The 15,740-nt window shown below is 40.6% G+C and overlaps 1 protein-coding gene across 2 annotated transcripts in view; it reads right to left on the bottom strand.

Moving 5' to 3' along the window:
- Window positions 1-581: 581 nt before the first annotated feature.
- Window positions 582-15,740, bottom strand: part of ELOVL2 (ELOVL fatty acid elongase 2) — a 43,639-nt gene continuing 28,480 nt past the window's right edge. For both annotated transcript variants that reach the window (XM_026843068.1, XM_026843069.1), the window contains exons 4-8: window positions 10,537-10,614; window positions 9,258-9,429; window positions 7,230-7,354; window positions 4,849-4,983; window positions 582-4,236 (exon numbers count right to left, since the gene is read on the bottom strand). In XM_026843068.1, coding sequence (XP_026698869.1) covers window positions 4,108-4,236; window positions 4,849-4,983; window positions 7,230-7,354; window positions 9,258-9,429; window positions 10,537-10,614 — 639 coding nt within the window. In that variant the 3' untranslated portion in view covers window positions 582-4,107. The remainder of the gene's footprint in view (window positions 4,237-4,848; window positions 4,984-7,229; window positions 7,355-9,257; window positions 9,430-10,536; window positions 10,615-15,740) is intronic.

Raw genomic sequence — 15,740 nt, 5'->3', positions numbered from 1 at the left:
AAGTGTTTTTTCTCTGATGGAAAAAACAAGCTCAGTACGAGGTATTTGCATCATCTACTTCACTTCATCTGAACTAAAACCCAGAGGAGCAAAGGTGGGAGGCTGTTTTGCCTATAGAACCACTGTTAAGAAGCAGGACTGCCTAGGAGGGACAGGGATATTCAATCTACCAGAGAAAGGTATCTTTAGGAAGTGTAAACATGCTGTATCTGCATGCTGTAGAAAACTGCTTCCCATCAACCTAATTAGTGTGTGTGTGTGAGTATGAGAGCATGATATGCCGAAATACCACCTGCCCAGTCAACGAGGAGGTCAGCTGTACAAAAAACACCAGCGGAGCTTTACATCAACACCAGTGAAGGTGGTGTATAAAGTTAATGGAGATTGTTTTTTCAGTCTAGGATGAATGTCCTAAGAACTTTCTGAAAAAATTTGAAAGCAAATGTAGCCTCAAATAACCAGTTCCCAGCAATTTGATGCCTTAAAAAGGAGCAGAGACAGCCTGATAGTAAAATTTGTTTATTTACAGTGTTATGTATCACAGGAAAATCAGTTTAAAAAGTCAATGCTTCTCTTTCTTTAAAGTTGCAGCATTTTGAAGATGTTAAGACAGATCTGAAGAATTTTAAACATACCTGATTCCAGCCTCCCTGGCTGGTCTGGATCTGCAAGGTGAGACCACCTTTTTTTTTCCTTTTTTTTTTTTTTTTTTTTTAATTTTATTTTTTTTCCCCAGCCCTTTGAGTTTTAAGTAAGGCATTTATTTATTTATTTTCATTTTGAATGAGGTTTCAACAAAACAAAAGACAGTGTCTCTGGGTTTGGTTGCCATAGTAAACTTTAACACTTAGCACGCTGACGCTGTTCACCTTGATAGTCAAATGCATGCTTTGCCATCAAAAGGTTACGGAATCCGCTTGGCCTAAAATCCATGCTGGGCCACATGACCATTTTGTTGCCTGCCTTAGACAAGTGGTTCAGGGAGTTGCCTTGTGTGCTATCTTGTCAGGTCTTCCAGTTCTGCCTGCCTTTACCCCCGTTTGCAGTATCAAGCTGATGACTGCAGAGCTCTGAAGCTCTCCCTTTCCTTAGGGCCACTTACAATGCCTGCGGTCAAACCCACTAATTTCTTACAGCTTGTGAATTTTACAAGTGTCAACCAGAAAGATCTGCAAAGCAAAACTTCTTGAAGGGTCAGTGAGAACAAGTATATGCACACAGCATCCAGGCTTTGACTGTGGGTTTTGGTTTTTTTTGGTTGCTGCCTTCCATCTTTATTGAATGTTAAATGAAGCAAAACATTGACTTTCCCTGTGGCCATCTTCATGAAGAGGGAGCAAATATGAATATGCACTAGTTAAATGCATGTCTGTGGTGGTGATGTAAAATTGTTTGAGTATTTTATATAACCAGTTATTTTGGTTACCTAGTTCATGGTGACGCAGTTTATCAACCAAGCTGCTCAAATATACTGCCTGTGCTGCAGCATTTGGGGATTTCAGTTTTCTGCTGAAGCAGAAAGGTTTTGTCCACATTGCAGAGAAGCTGGAGCTGCCTGGAGACAGATGGGATTCAATGGGACTTTCAAGTGGAAGTTCAAACTGAACTCTGACCTGACACACCCTTCTCCATACCATTTTCTTCTCTTGCTTTTGCTGGACAAACCTGTCTGTTCTTCCCCTGTACTGCACCATTTCCTCAGCCCTTCTCCTTCCTGTAGAACAGGCTGCAGTATCTCAGGCTGCTCCCCATGAGCCTGGCTGCCCTGTACCTGCACCACTCCCTGGAACATACCTTTGCACCTGCAGTCTCCAAGACCCCCCGGTGATAGATCTAGAGGAGATAACTGACCTGGGGGGCTGGAGAAGGATTGGAGGAGCAGGATTTGGGACAGCGTTCTCTTCATGTAGTCCCTCTGTGCTGGTTTTGTAGGCTAAGTAAAACCCTATGTTTGAGTCTCACTTAGGCATTGTAGTGACACTTTAGGATTGAATGTACAGCACTGATCTTCTAAAGAGAGCCACTAAACATTGGCTCTATTGTGTAAGCCTTTGTATATATGATGGAGGCCTTGATAATGACTATACCCTTGAAGAGGAGCTGAAAGATTGGTAAGAGGGAAACATCCTGCCCCAGAAGGGGCCAAAGATTGAGTGAGTGCCTGGGAAGCATGAAAACAGCAAAAATCAGCAGTGACTGGGGGAAAGGTAAAGGCAGCCGCAAGAGGCTGTGACCACCGCCTCAATTTAAGACCAAGATGTGCCCTCCCCTCAATCTTTGAGTTTGCACAGAATCATTAAAAGACACTGTAATTTTAATTAGAGATGAGGCATGTTGATAACCAATGAGGGACAAAGTGATAAGAAACCAACTAACGGCTGTTACAGTAAATGTGTATTTGTGTAGTTTGAAGTGTGTCAATATATTGAAGTTCTCTGATGTGGTGCGATAGGTTTGTGGAATTACCACCTAGCACCCCTCTTTGCACAAACATGGAATGAATAAATAAATATCTTGGCTCTGTGTGTAAGATTGGCTTATTGCACACACCTTGTACCAAATGCTGTTTGAGGGACAACAGTTTGTCCTTGCCCTAGGACCCTGGAGGGTGGCAGAAGGCAGAGGACATGGTCCCTTTACAGAACTGCTTTGGTATGGGGCCTTATTGGGCTGGGGTGACTCTGAAAGGTGTTTTTGTTGAGAGAATTTATACATGTGAGATTGGAAGAGACCAGAACTGCTTCACTGTGTAGAAGGGAGAGGAAAAAAAAGGCTGTGACTACTTTAAATAGAGATTTTTGGGGTGTGCTAAGTGAGAAAAGTATAAGGGCAGATCCTCAAAGATAACCTTGGGTGTTCTTAATTTCTAACCATTTAAGTGGGAGGTAAATGCAGCCGACTGAAGCGGAGAAGATGGTGACTGGCTATTGAGACACTGTTACAGCTGCAGGCAGCAAATATCTCCTTGCTTTCTCTACAGAGAATCATGCCTCAGTCTCATCTGTTTCTCCCAAGATCAGTCTGAATAAGGCCCACCTAGTGCAGAAATCCCTATATAGTGTGCTTTTGCTCAGTGATGAACTAACTTTTAAGATTTTCTGTGTCTTCCAGTCTATTAATATGTGGCATGTCAGTTTGCTTCAAATTAGCAGTGTTTGTCTAGGATTAACTTCATGCACGTTTACGTGTACATTTTACAGGATTTATCTGTTAAGTTGTTGAGCCTCCTATTTCTTTCAAAATCCATTTACTCAGAATTCATCTTAATTTAGCACATCCAAAGTTATTTGTTTTGCTCTGACTAGAACTCAAAACTCCATATTATCATATGATATTATGTATTCTAAGTACCATACTGGGCAGTCCTAGGTGCTACTAGTCCAGCCACCTGAAACAGCAAGCTCCTGCCAGCCTTTGTGGTGTTTGACTCAGGCTGCACACATGTAAACCAAGTGAGCGTGGTGCATGTCTGTCTGCAAACTATGAGATGGTGTACCTGGGCTCTGCCCTCTCTTAAGTCTTTCCCTAGGGCTCCTACAGGACCAGAGGGATGGCTGTGCCTTGCTGGTGTCCACGGGAAGGGAGTGTGTTTTGGGAAACAGCTAGGAAAAAGTAGAGTGGTGATATGGTGATGGAAAAGGTATGATTCTCACCTTTTTCTTTTTTTTTTTTTTCCTTACCCTTCCTTTTCCTGACCTTGGCTACAGTTTAGCTGAATGTGTTGGATGCACTGCGAAGCCTTGCCTCAAGACCTCTCACATGCACAGAAAGTGCTTGCTGTATTAGTCTGAACAGGGTCTTAACCTTTTGAAGGCTTTGGTGGATTTATCCATCAAGTGTTTTATAAGGCGTTTCTGTGTCAGCATTAGAGATCAGAAAGTTTGGTTTTTTTCATATGAGAAAGATCTTGGCCTTCTTTGTTCTGATGGTGATCTTTGACAGGACATTCTACTTGTTTTGTTAAAACCTATATAGCAGTACATTAATGAGTGTCTGGTACAAAGAACTGATAAATGTAATCAAATAGGTTTTAAGCTAAAAGCTTGTAATTCAGTCTCTTTTATTTTTATTTTTTTTTAGAAAAAAAAATCATAGGAAATACTGTACTTATTGTGCTTTCTTGTTGTTCAGGAATCCATTGGCAGCAGCAAAGTAGTCCTTATGGAAACCATTCTTGATTTCTGTTGTGACAGGGGTTTCCTCTATAGTTGTTCTTGAAGGTGCTTTCCGGTATGTCTATAAAAGCAAAATCCAGAGAAAATACTTGGATTTATTTAGTGCTCTCCAAACACTACTTATGGTTAGCCATAAAATGGAGCTGTCTGGTGTGTGTTGATGCAGATGTACATAGTTGCTTCAAACTGTGTTAAGGGAACTGTATTATTTTTAGTGCTGTGGATGATATTACCTTACTAGTATTACTGTAATACTTCTTGATGTCAAAAGAGATTTTTAAGCCCTTTTCACTAGAAGCTATATAGTATGCAGGCAGGCTGGAGAAGTCTCTGCTAAAAAAGGTTGAAAAAAAACAATGCAAAGACAGAGCTGCTTGTTTCTTTTTTCTAAGGAGGGAGAAAGACCCAAAAAGTTGCCCAACATAGCCAATTCAGACCTCCTATGTGCTGAATGTGGTACCTGACTTGTTATACAAGTGTGGAAGACCTGAGCTGCAAAGGTCATCACTACTGAATAACTGTGTCTCGCAGACATCACCATACCTGTCATTCATAACTGACATATATATTTTAAGTACTGACGCTCATTCTATATCTGAATTCATCTAGACCACTATCTAAAAAGTTCTTTTTTTCTTCACCCTTGTCAGAGACCTCTAGGAAGACTGTTTACCTTAATGTAGAAGTTTATGAAGAGAATGACCAGTGTGGCCATGTAGGAGGACTGGAACATGAGGCAGCCGAATGGGAATCCACATGGCTTCACAGCTGCACTGAGTGTGTGCACAATAGTGAGCAGAAACTGGATCTGTGGAGGAAATATCCCATGTGAGTATCTGCTGAGAAAGCTAGATCAGATGCAACAATATCACCTAGTCCTGCTTTTTGAAAGTTTGAGTACTACTGAAAACTATCCCTTTCTGAACTTGGGAATGTATTGTGAGGGTTAAGTTACAATGGTGGTGTTATGAAATTAAAAAAAGAAAAACAAACCTAAGGGGTTGGAGATTTCTAAAAATATGAGTTTATAGGCCTAGTTGGGAAAATGAAAGCGCGCTTTTTTTTGTTGTTGTTTTTTTTTTTTTTTTAAATAGGGGTTGTTCTGTCTTCCAGACTGAGTCATGCTAGGTACAGCACTGTGTCTGTTACTGGACAGAAACTTGAGAAAATATTCCAGGCAATAGCTTTAGAAGTCTGAACAAAAAAATGGAAATCCCAGGTCCAAGAAGTTCAGGTAATCTCATGTTTGCATTAATGGAGTTATGATAAAGATAAATGAAGAAAAAATGAGATGAAGAAGGAATTGCAGAAGGCTGTTTGTATTTAGGACTGTGAACCACAGCTCACACTGGGGCGTCTGATTCTTTCCAGCCAGCTGAGAGTGCCCTCAATCCCATGTGCTGAGGGGCATTTCAAACAGGGCAGCGTGTTTAAGCTGCAGAGATGGTCTCAGCTCAAAAGAAGCATTTGCTAAACACATTTCTGCATAGGCATTTTTAAGGTCCCTGCAAACATCTGAAGTCCCAAATAATATGAACAGGTCCTAACATTAAAAAAAAAAAAAAAAGATGTATTTCACATAACATAAAAAAATGATGTATTTCACATCAAGCCTTTATATCTTGTTGATAGAAGCTTTTGATGTGGCTCAGTTCTCTGAGTACAGCAACTGCTGGAAATAGACTTCTAAAAGTCAGACAACTTCTGTTTTGTGTAAGAGTTTGTTTATATCATTTTGCATTTTATAGGTCTACCACAGTGCAGTGGGTTAACCTTGGTTGGCTGCCAGGTACTCACCGAGCTGCTCTCTCACTTCCTTTCCTCAGTAGAGTAGGGAGAGAAAATAAGATGACAGAACTCATGGGTTGAGATAAGCGTAAGGAGAGTAATTGGTTAAGCTTTCCATTTACCATCCCAGGCAAAACAGGCTTGACCTCAGGAAGATTGATTTATCACCAATTAAAACCAGAGAAGGATAGTGGAAATTAAACCTAAAACCACCTTCCCCTAAGACCCTGTTTCTTCCCAGCTTCAACTTCACTTCCGACTCTTCCTTCTCCCAAGTGTGCAGGAGGATGGGGAATTGGGGTTGCAGTCAGTCCATATTGCTTTGTTTCTGATGCTGCTTTCTCCTCATGCTCTTCCACTGCTCCAGCGTGAGGTCCCTCCCACAGGAGACAGTCCTGCATGAACTTTTCCAACATGGGTTTTTCATGGGCTGCAGTTCTTGAACTGTTATGGTGTGGGTCCTTTCTATGGGGTACAGTCTTTCAGGAACAGACTGCTCCAGTGTGGTCCTCCACAGGTCCTGCCAGAAAACCTGCTCCCGTGTGGGCTCTTCTCCACAGGTTGCAGCTCCTGACAGGAACCTGTTTCTGCATGGGGTCCTCCATAGGCTGCAGCTTCCTCTGGGACATATCCACCTAGTTCAGTGTGGGCTCCTTCACAGGCTGCAGGGTGAGCATCTGCTCCGCTGTGGTCCTCTACGGGCTGCAGGGCAACAACCTGCTTCATCATGGTCTTCTCCATGGGCTGCAGGGAAATCTCTACTCTTCCTTCCTTCCCGCTCTGACCTGGGTGTCTGCAGGGCTGTTTCTCTCACATTTTCTCACCCTTCTCTCTCCACTGCTGTGCAGCATTTTTTCCCCTTTATTAAATATGATATCACAGAGGCACCCCAGCTTTGCTGATGGGCTCAGCTTTGGACAGTGCTGGGTTTGTCTTGGAGCTGGCTGGAGCTGACTCTGTCAGACAGTTTTTAATCACTATTTGTCCTGATTAAGTAATGTCCATTTTCTATGCCAGAGATCAAAAATCATGAAATTTTATGGTCTGTAGAGTTTCTAATTTTGCAGAAAATATTTCTGAGCATAATTCCCTTTATTAAGTTATAAAAGCTGTAGTAGTGACTTGGTCTGTGTGATAGCTTTGTTATATTTGAATTCTAACTGGCTTAATTCTGAAAATGACAATGTTTATCTATTGATAATTTTGCCCTCTCTGGCATTTTGAGGACTTCTGTTAGTTAAAAATGAGAGTAAAATAGATACATACCAATTGTGCCTGAGTGAGGTATTTCTTCCACCAGAGATATTTGCGCATAGAAGGGATGACGGACAGTCCATAATAAGAATACATAAGCACATGGATAAAGCTATTCAAAGTGGGTCCAAAGAAACCTATAAAAATCCACCAAGGAAAACATTTTTATATACTAACTGCTAAAAAGTGAGAAAAGATACCATTGCTAGTGATGTCTCTTGCATACGGTAAGTCTTCCCTTTGTGCTTATCCTTTGATAAAGACATTCCTGATGTGAAGAGATACTGTCCTAGGGGCAAATCACAAACTGAATGATACTTCCTACACGGTTTTTCTCATGCTGAATATTGTATTTTCATCCCGTATTTTTCATTTTCTCCACTTTCCTTTTCTGTTCTGTACTTTACAGGTCGTTGCTTTTGTTTCCCTTACAAATGTTAACTGCATGAGTGTCTTTACATACTGCAGTACATGACTGCTGCTGGTAGCACAGTTTAGGGCCCAGGGAGGCCCCCCGGTCCCTTTCTCCCTGATGCAGTAGTAAGGGCTGAGTTAAACTAGCCTGTGTGGCTGTTTGAGAATCGCTCTCATTTTCTTCAGTGGCTCTTCTGCTAGATGCAGATGTCCAGAATTTCACCCCAGATGCCTTGCCACTCTAATTATCTACACTTAGTTAAAGATTAATTCTAGAGCAAATGAGTTACCCTCTGTACCTTGCAGAGTATGCAGCACTACTCCATCCGCTTGCGTGCTCGTGTGTTTGATGGCAGTGCTTGACAACTACAAGATGGTCTCACCACTTGTTTTGATTTTTCCACTGATTTATTACTTAATAACTACGGATTAATTACCTAGCTACTGATTTTTCCACTTTGTTAATTGTAATAATGCAAAACCTAGCGCAAAGTGTGGAGAATATGTTCAGACACAATAGAAAGCACAAAGCCCTGCTAATTTGTTTGCACCTCTGCAGAAACAGTTCGTAACTGCTATGAAATCCTTGATTCCTGCTTCTACCTATAACAGTGATTTACTTTGATTTTGTGCTGTCCATAACAAGTGCCAACAAATGTGAATTCTGCTTTTTGTTCTGAAAAACACCTGTAACAAGTTGCTTGACAAAATATTACAGTGGACTGAGGTGACTCCCTTTAATAGCTAAAAAAACCTGTTTGTTTTCTCAACTCTGATAACAATGCCACAGGAAGCCTCTGGTTATATGAAGCCCTGGAAAAGTGTGCATGCTGTGAGACACCTGAAGTAGTTCTCTGCTGGTTTAGACTTAGTATATGAATGCTAAGTGACCAGCCTGTGGCTGCTTGTCTTCCCCAGTTCAACAGGGGAGATGATGACAGTTGCAATATTCTTCTTAAGAACCAAGTCATTTAGACATTACTGTTGCGAAATATACTGAACCCAAAATATAATAAGGGAAAGGATGCTGCTATTTTGATTTGATACGAAATGTAAGACTGTATTGATCAGCTCTAGCTGTCCAGTAGTTCTACTACCTGAATGAGATGTATTCTCGTTTAAAACAAACCAAATTCAAACTGGTATTTTAGTTAGTGATTCTGTAAGTAAAGTATTTTGCTAAAGCAAAAAGTCAGATTGATGCATACAGGAGTCAAACTTGCAAAAATGTTATTGAATTAATTTGTCATGATGGACACTGTCTTTACTAGGGTCTTGATTTCCTCCTATATCTGCCTTTGGAGTAGGTCTTGCATGTCATAACTGTTGTTTACTACTCAGTAGTGTTATCCTGTCTAAAAGTGGTTTGAAGAGAAGTAAATATGAAAGGTTATGACAGACAGGTAAGAGGAAATCTAGGGCCTAACAGATAATTTTTTTGCCCCAAACTTTTAACCATGCTTTTAATTTTACTGTGGTCTGCAGGTGCTCAGCAGTTCTGAAAGTCTATGAATCTTAAAGGTTCTATCATATAGCCCAGTGACACACATGCTTTGCGTGGTGATGTGATTCCCCTCCAGCAGCAGATGACTTATACCCCAGGTGATGAAGCGGACAGATACTTACTTTGCCCACAAGGTATCCAGTTCAGTACACACCACCAAATGTTAAACATAGTGGCATGGTGATACACATGAAGGAAGGTGATCTGGCTGCTTTTCTTTCTCAGTACAAAGAAGATAGTGTCCATGAATTCAATTACTTTGGAAAAATAATACCACCACAGCACCTTGGCTACCTGTACAAGCAAGAACAAAGGAGCAGGAGATCAATATCTGTCCATAAAAGAGCTTAAATATTGCTGTACTTCACCAGTCCCTAGGTATGCAACATCCCAAAAGGCATTACTATCCTACTGAAGGAGGAGCACAAGTTCTGGCTTCAGTTTTATTTTCCTTTTGAATGAGGCAGTTTGGAAAAAACACTTTTTTTTTATGATAGTATAAATATATAACTATCTAAATATAATTTAAGAAATATAAATTTTGAGGAAGGGTTTTCTAATTATTCTATTTTTTTCTTCAAAGATACAGTTGTGTGTGTGGGTTGTTTTTTTTTTTTTTAAAGGTGCTACTATTTATATTTTCTTGGCATGGAACAGGATTGCTGGCAGCTGCTTCTTTTTAACCCAAATTTGACACTCCTCTGGAGTTGAGACACTTTATCAGAGCTCAGGGTATGATCTAGGACAGTTAAAGACACATAGCTAAAATAGAAAGGGGGGAAAACACCTTGTTGATGGGAAAAGGTATTTAACTGACCTTTTCCTTGCCATAACACAGACAAATTTTGAGGGTTGAGGAAAATTACATAATCTAACCAATCTTTCTGCACTTGAGCTCTAACTTTATCTGGAAAGTAAGCCTGATGTGGGGAATGGCAGAGGGTTAATACATGGAATTGCTGTGCTGCAGAAATAAGGGTTGAAAGTAGAGGTGAGTCAAGATAGCAAAATGTCTCTGCAGCTTTCCAGTTTAGAGTCGGGCTTAAATCCATTGCCAGCTACAGCCCAACAAGTGTTACATTTTAGAGGACTGATTTTTGTTCCAAGTTTTTAAATGATCTGTATTCTCTGTTTTAATAGTCAGTCAACACTCTTTTGATCACAGATCTTGAAATATGACTTTTCAAAACAGTCCCTGTCATACTTTCCACTTCAAGAATACATCTGTATTGAATCAAAAAGATAATATTTCTTGTTTTCTACCAGTTGCTAGGCAAGCTGATTAAAACCCTCATGTTAAAGGTGTCACCAATAACTGCCGTGAGCACAGAAGTGTGTTACACCAGGGACACAGAGGGAAGGGCTGTGGATGCTGGGGGCTGAGCTGCTGCTGTCTCTCACCCGGATGTCGGCCTCCCCAGCGCTGTGGAGGTTCTGGCACTGCAAGTTGTAGCCTCCTTCCCATGTGGCAAGGACAAGCTGGAACAGAAAACACAGCAATTGTGTTCATGAACAGACATAGCAGTTTGCTTTTACCTCTGCAGTTGTTCGGTGTTTATTGAAAACAGAAGCAAGGAAGTACAGTATGTTCCCACTCCTTCCAAGAACTGATGCTCTTAAACCAGAGAACTTGCAAATATCTTCTGTTTTGAAATGGGAAAGGCATCAGGTTGTGTTGAAGACATACCATTTCAGTATATACCTTTTACATTTGTCTGGCTTTAGAGCCTTCAAGGCATCCATTAAAATCTCTTGTTACCTAATGCAGTGATCCTCACTCCAAAGCTCACACTTGAGTATTGTATCTCTGTCCTGAAGCAGTATGAACAGATTTTAACATAGCTGCTTGTGCAAAACCCTCCTTGAGAAAAATTCCGCAAGTCCAAGCAAGCAAACAGAAGGCAAATCCAAAGTAGTGCCATGAAAGATATGTTTCCTAATGCCATACACATGTCTATCCTACACTGTTAAATGCAGGAGGAAATACAGGAGAGTGGGCACAGTGCTGAATGGAGACATGAATCGACACACAAGCAATTGCTTAGATGTAGCGCATGTCATACTGGGAAACAGACAAAGCAATGAAATGTCAGACTACCACACTGTGATGGAGCAGAAGGTTTCTAGAAAGCCATATGGTGGCTTTTGATATGGAATATTTTTATAGTAATGGCCACCTAAAGCATTCAGTAATCCCTTTTGGAATAGGGGGCATAATCTGTTGTCTATAAATGCTATGTACAGTCCACTGATTTTAAAAAGGTCTTATTCTTAAATGTGTGAAAAGTGGTTTTGGGGGCCAAACTGAGCAATTCGTGTTCTGTTTCCCTCTCTACAGAGGATGCAGGGAGTGATGGTGAGACAAATACATCAGTGTTATGCTGTAAGCAGTATTGCAAGATGCTGTGTGAAGTGGGTTGCTTTCAACTCTGGCACTACATTCACAGGGTGTGTATCAGCATCTGTACAGATTTTTCCCTCCACTTCAGACTGAAAAATAGCCTTCTGTGTTGAATTTGTGACATTCTATACAAAATTGAAGCAGAGAGATTATCAGTGCTCAAACTGAATTAACTCTTAGAGTAAAAACATAATGTAGTTGATAATATTACCTGGAGAATTAGCAAATAACTCAGAAGGCTTATTATAAATTCACATTAAAAAGCAATAAAACCTGGAGAGCCACCATCTTCTATTATTCTTCCTCTGAATTGCAATTCTGTGGTTGTCCCTGTAATTCCAACATAGCTGGTGTATGTGGCCAAAATAGCCCATAGAGATTGCAGAAAGATATGAAACGACAATAAACAAGTATTTTGCAGAAAACTGCTATGTAACAACCAAAACAAACCCACTCGTTTTTGGAACAGCCTATGTTTTGGTGGATTCACCTACAGTGTGTGCCAGAGGTCAGCAAACAGGATGGGACTGGAGTCTCAAACAGGGGAAACAACAAAAACCCAGCTAGAGATATTCATAGAAATGCTCGGTGCAGCTAAGATCACAATGTGTCTTGCCAAATTGGCCTTTGCTTGGGTGTTGTGCCTGCAAGTGCACAGGGCTGGAATGCCTGGGCTCCTCTCCTTTCCCTGCTGTGGCAGGCGGGTGGGAAGGGGATGCATGGGTCACACCTCTTCAACTAACTTAACCTGCAGAGGTGTTGAAGAGAAGGGAATTAAAATTCCTTGAGAAAAGCAAATAATGTCACTTTATTTCCCTATTATTTTCCAAAAAGCAGATGCATGGAAAGGGGTCATTTCTGTTCTCTGAGTAGGGGGTATGCAGCTCCCCAGCTGTGCCTCCTACGGCATGTCCCTGGTCCCCAGATCTGTGCCTGCGCTGTAGCTGGCAATATGTAGCAGCTTTGTGAGGGATGAGGAGACATTACTGCATGGTTGCTTTTCTGGATAGCTCTTCTCTGTGCCTTCTTTGTGCACTCTCCTGCCTTGGATTTTCTCTCCAAATGAGAGGTGACTGAGCAATCCCCAAACAGACTTTTGGAATAGGCTGGTACAGCATCATTGACATGCTGTTGCTGAAGATTTGCTCTCAACTCTACTTGTTACTTGAGAAATACTGAAGAAAATGGAATTGTCATCTTGTTCTTGGCTGGGAGTGGTATGGTCAAACAGTGCTGGAGTATCAGGAGTGCACCTGGATGCCAGCAGGCTGCAGCGGTGACATCTGGAAGCTTTGATAAGGCATGGGCTCAAACATGAGCATTAACAGCTCTGCCAGAATCCTCTGCTGCTCGTTCTACTAGTAGGAGCAGAAAGTAAATGATATGACCTGTTGTTATTTTATCTTCGTCCGTCAGCTATAAAGAAATCATCATTGGCTTTATAGGTGGGAAGTGATGATAGCGGGACCATCTCTAGCCTTTATGATTGCTGGAGTTGAAATCATGACCCACAAAACCTCTAAAAACAAATGAAGAAGAGGCAACTGCTTTTCTGTTCTTGTACAAGGCAATGTAATAGACTAGGGAGGACCCTTTCTTCTGACTTTATTGAGGAACTATAAATTTTCATTGCAAATACATTCTATTGCTTTGTTGAGGTAAGAGATAAAGTTTGAGCTTTCTTGTATTCGTGCTTTACATGATGTTTTAAAATTTATCTCTATGATGATGTGTTTATAACATTTTTTTATCTAAAGCTCTTAAACAATTTTACCATATGAGGTGTACAATTTTTTTTCCAGTTTAATTAAAACTATTTCACTTCATTGATTCTATCATGTTCTATGTCTGTAAATTCATACTTTTCATATGCTTAAATTGGTTAAATTGTTCATTTCTCTTTTAATGTATCTTTAGGAATCTGCTTTTTTTTCAGGTTCCAAATGCAAAACCACTTTATTCTTTCAAATTCTTTTCCTCTAACTACTAACTCAATTTTTTGCTTTCCTGAAGATACCTACCCTCATAAAACTTTCTGCTATAGTAGGTAAAATGTTGATTCACAGAAATTTACTAGAAAAATATGCTATCTTAAATCTTTTGATTAGTCTGTTTTACAAATGTTCTGATTTGTATGTGATTACAACAGACTGATTTTTAAAAAATCTCTTTTGTGTGTTGTTTTCTTGCATGTTAAATGTTAGGAAACTTTCCTGCTGGTGCTGAATTGGCCTGCTTGGCAGTATCTCAAGCTTTTTTCAAGTATTCCATTCATCTCTCTCATGTCAGAAACTGAGATGAGAAAAGCCTTAAAGGCTCAAAAATAAAATAAATATTTTCAACATCACAGATATTTTAACTTGGCATTTGAGAAATCTGTAACTTGTCCCAGTTGGTCAGCATGCAAAAGGAGAGCAAGTTTAGGGATAAGAATACCACTCTCTTTGACTGCAGGGTTTTCTTTAATTTCTTTTGTTTTTTCTTCCATAAATCTGTATAATGCCAGATTTTGCAAATCATATTGTGTGCCTATTCTGCAGTTGCTTGACTTGGCAGAAGAGTTCCCTCTGATTTGTGTCTGTGTTTTAAGAGCCAGCAGCTTGGAGTGAATATTTGTTTTGACTGTCTTAACCTTGTTCTTTCATGTCAGCTCAACATTTCTGTTCTCTGTTGTAGGTGCCTTACATCCTGCTGGATGTCCTTTAGGGAAAAGAGGAGAATCCATTTTGAGTTTTCACTGCTTTACTTTGCAAGCTAATTTTAAATATTTCTGACTAACTTCCTAATAAAAGATTAGTGGGGAAATTTAGAAGGGAGAGAGTACATTTTTAGGATCCTGGTCATCCTAGTCCATGACTGTCATGTTGACTATCGATGCCATGGAAGGTAAGCAGCTTACCCAATAGTACCAAATGAGCCAGCTGCCTATCTGGAACAGAAGCTGGTACCCTGACACAAGGGATTCAGTTACTAGGTCTCTTTCTCTGATGCCAAACTCATACGCTACTTGCACCATTTCAGTTATGTTCCCTTTCACAGGATGAGCACTCTCACAAGTCTGCAGAGGTGATGACATTATTAATCATGAAGAGATGGTGCAAGTGCAGGGTGTATTAAAGAGATGAGAAATTCTCTCTCTTGCAAATTCTCTCTCTCTCAAAACCAGTTCTTTGAATGCTTTACATTCTTGGCGATCTATCCTGAAAGTATTAACACGTGCATTGTTTGAAGCTATTTAGAAAAACAGATCATGTAAAGAGGAAAATGCTGCCTTGTGAAAAATTTCTAACTAGCAACATCCTGTTATTAGTCGAGTTTTCATATTTTGCTGTTGCTCTAATGTTCTTAACAGATTCTCATTGTTACACCAACAAATGACCTTTACTCAACTGCCTGAGTATAAACAGCACAAGGATTTGTAACAACTGCGTCACTGCAGCCATCTAACTCTTGCCTTCTTTTTATTTATTTTTTATTTTTTTCAAATGGGAAATCACATTGTTCAGGAATAAGAGCTGGTTCCTCTGTAAAAAATCTCAGCAGAGAGGGGCAAGCAGGTGCAATATGGTGCCAAAGCCTCTCACCTTGCTATGTAGCAGACTAAGCACCAAGAGCAGGGACCTGCACCTTGCTCATTACAAGCTCTCAGCCTCAAAAATCTCACAGCTGTAGATTGTTCCTGCATCTGCCCTCTACAGGTAGGCTAGAAAGGAAAGCAGTGTGATTTTCTGAATTAATATCCTATCTCTACTGACTGTGGGTTCTATGTGCTCTTTGAGTTGTAGAAAATGCTCTGTGAATGTTGGGTTTTCTCAGAGAGGAAATGCATGTCCCAGGACAGTAGAAAGACAAAGGGTGAGGCATCAGCACCTTGCCACATCTGGCTGGTGACCAGTCACCAGCGGTGTTCCTTAGGGTTCAATTCTAGGGCCAGTGATGTTCAACATATTTATCAATGATCTGGAAGCAGGAGTTGAATGCATCATTAGCAAGTTTGCTGATGATACCAAACTGGGAGGTGTTGTTGAACCTCTTGAGAGACAGGAGGCCTTGCAGACGCATCTAGATAGATTGGAGCATTGGGCTATGATTAGCGGGATGAAATTTAACAAGTCAAAATGCTGGATTGCGCACCTGGGATGGAGTAATGCTGGGCACAAGTATAAATTGAGGGAGGAGTGGCTGGAGAGCTGCCCTGCAGAAA

This window comes from Athene cunicularia (genome assembly GCF_003259725.1).
Source record: "Athene cunicularia isolate RWA chromosome 2 unlocalized genomic scaffold, athCun1 chr2_part1, whole genome shotgun sequence".
In the NCBI taxonomy this organism is placed as follows: Eukaryota; Metazoa; Chordata; class Aves; order Strigiformes; family Strigidae; genus Athene; species Athene cunicularia.
Note: the sequence above shows the minus strand (reverse complement) of the source record. Positions and strands in the feature narration are given on the sequence as shown.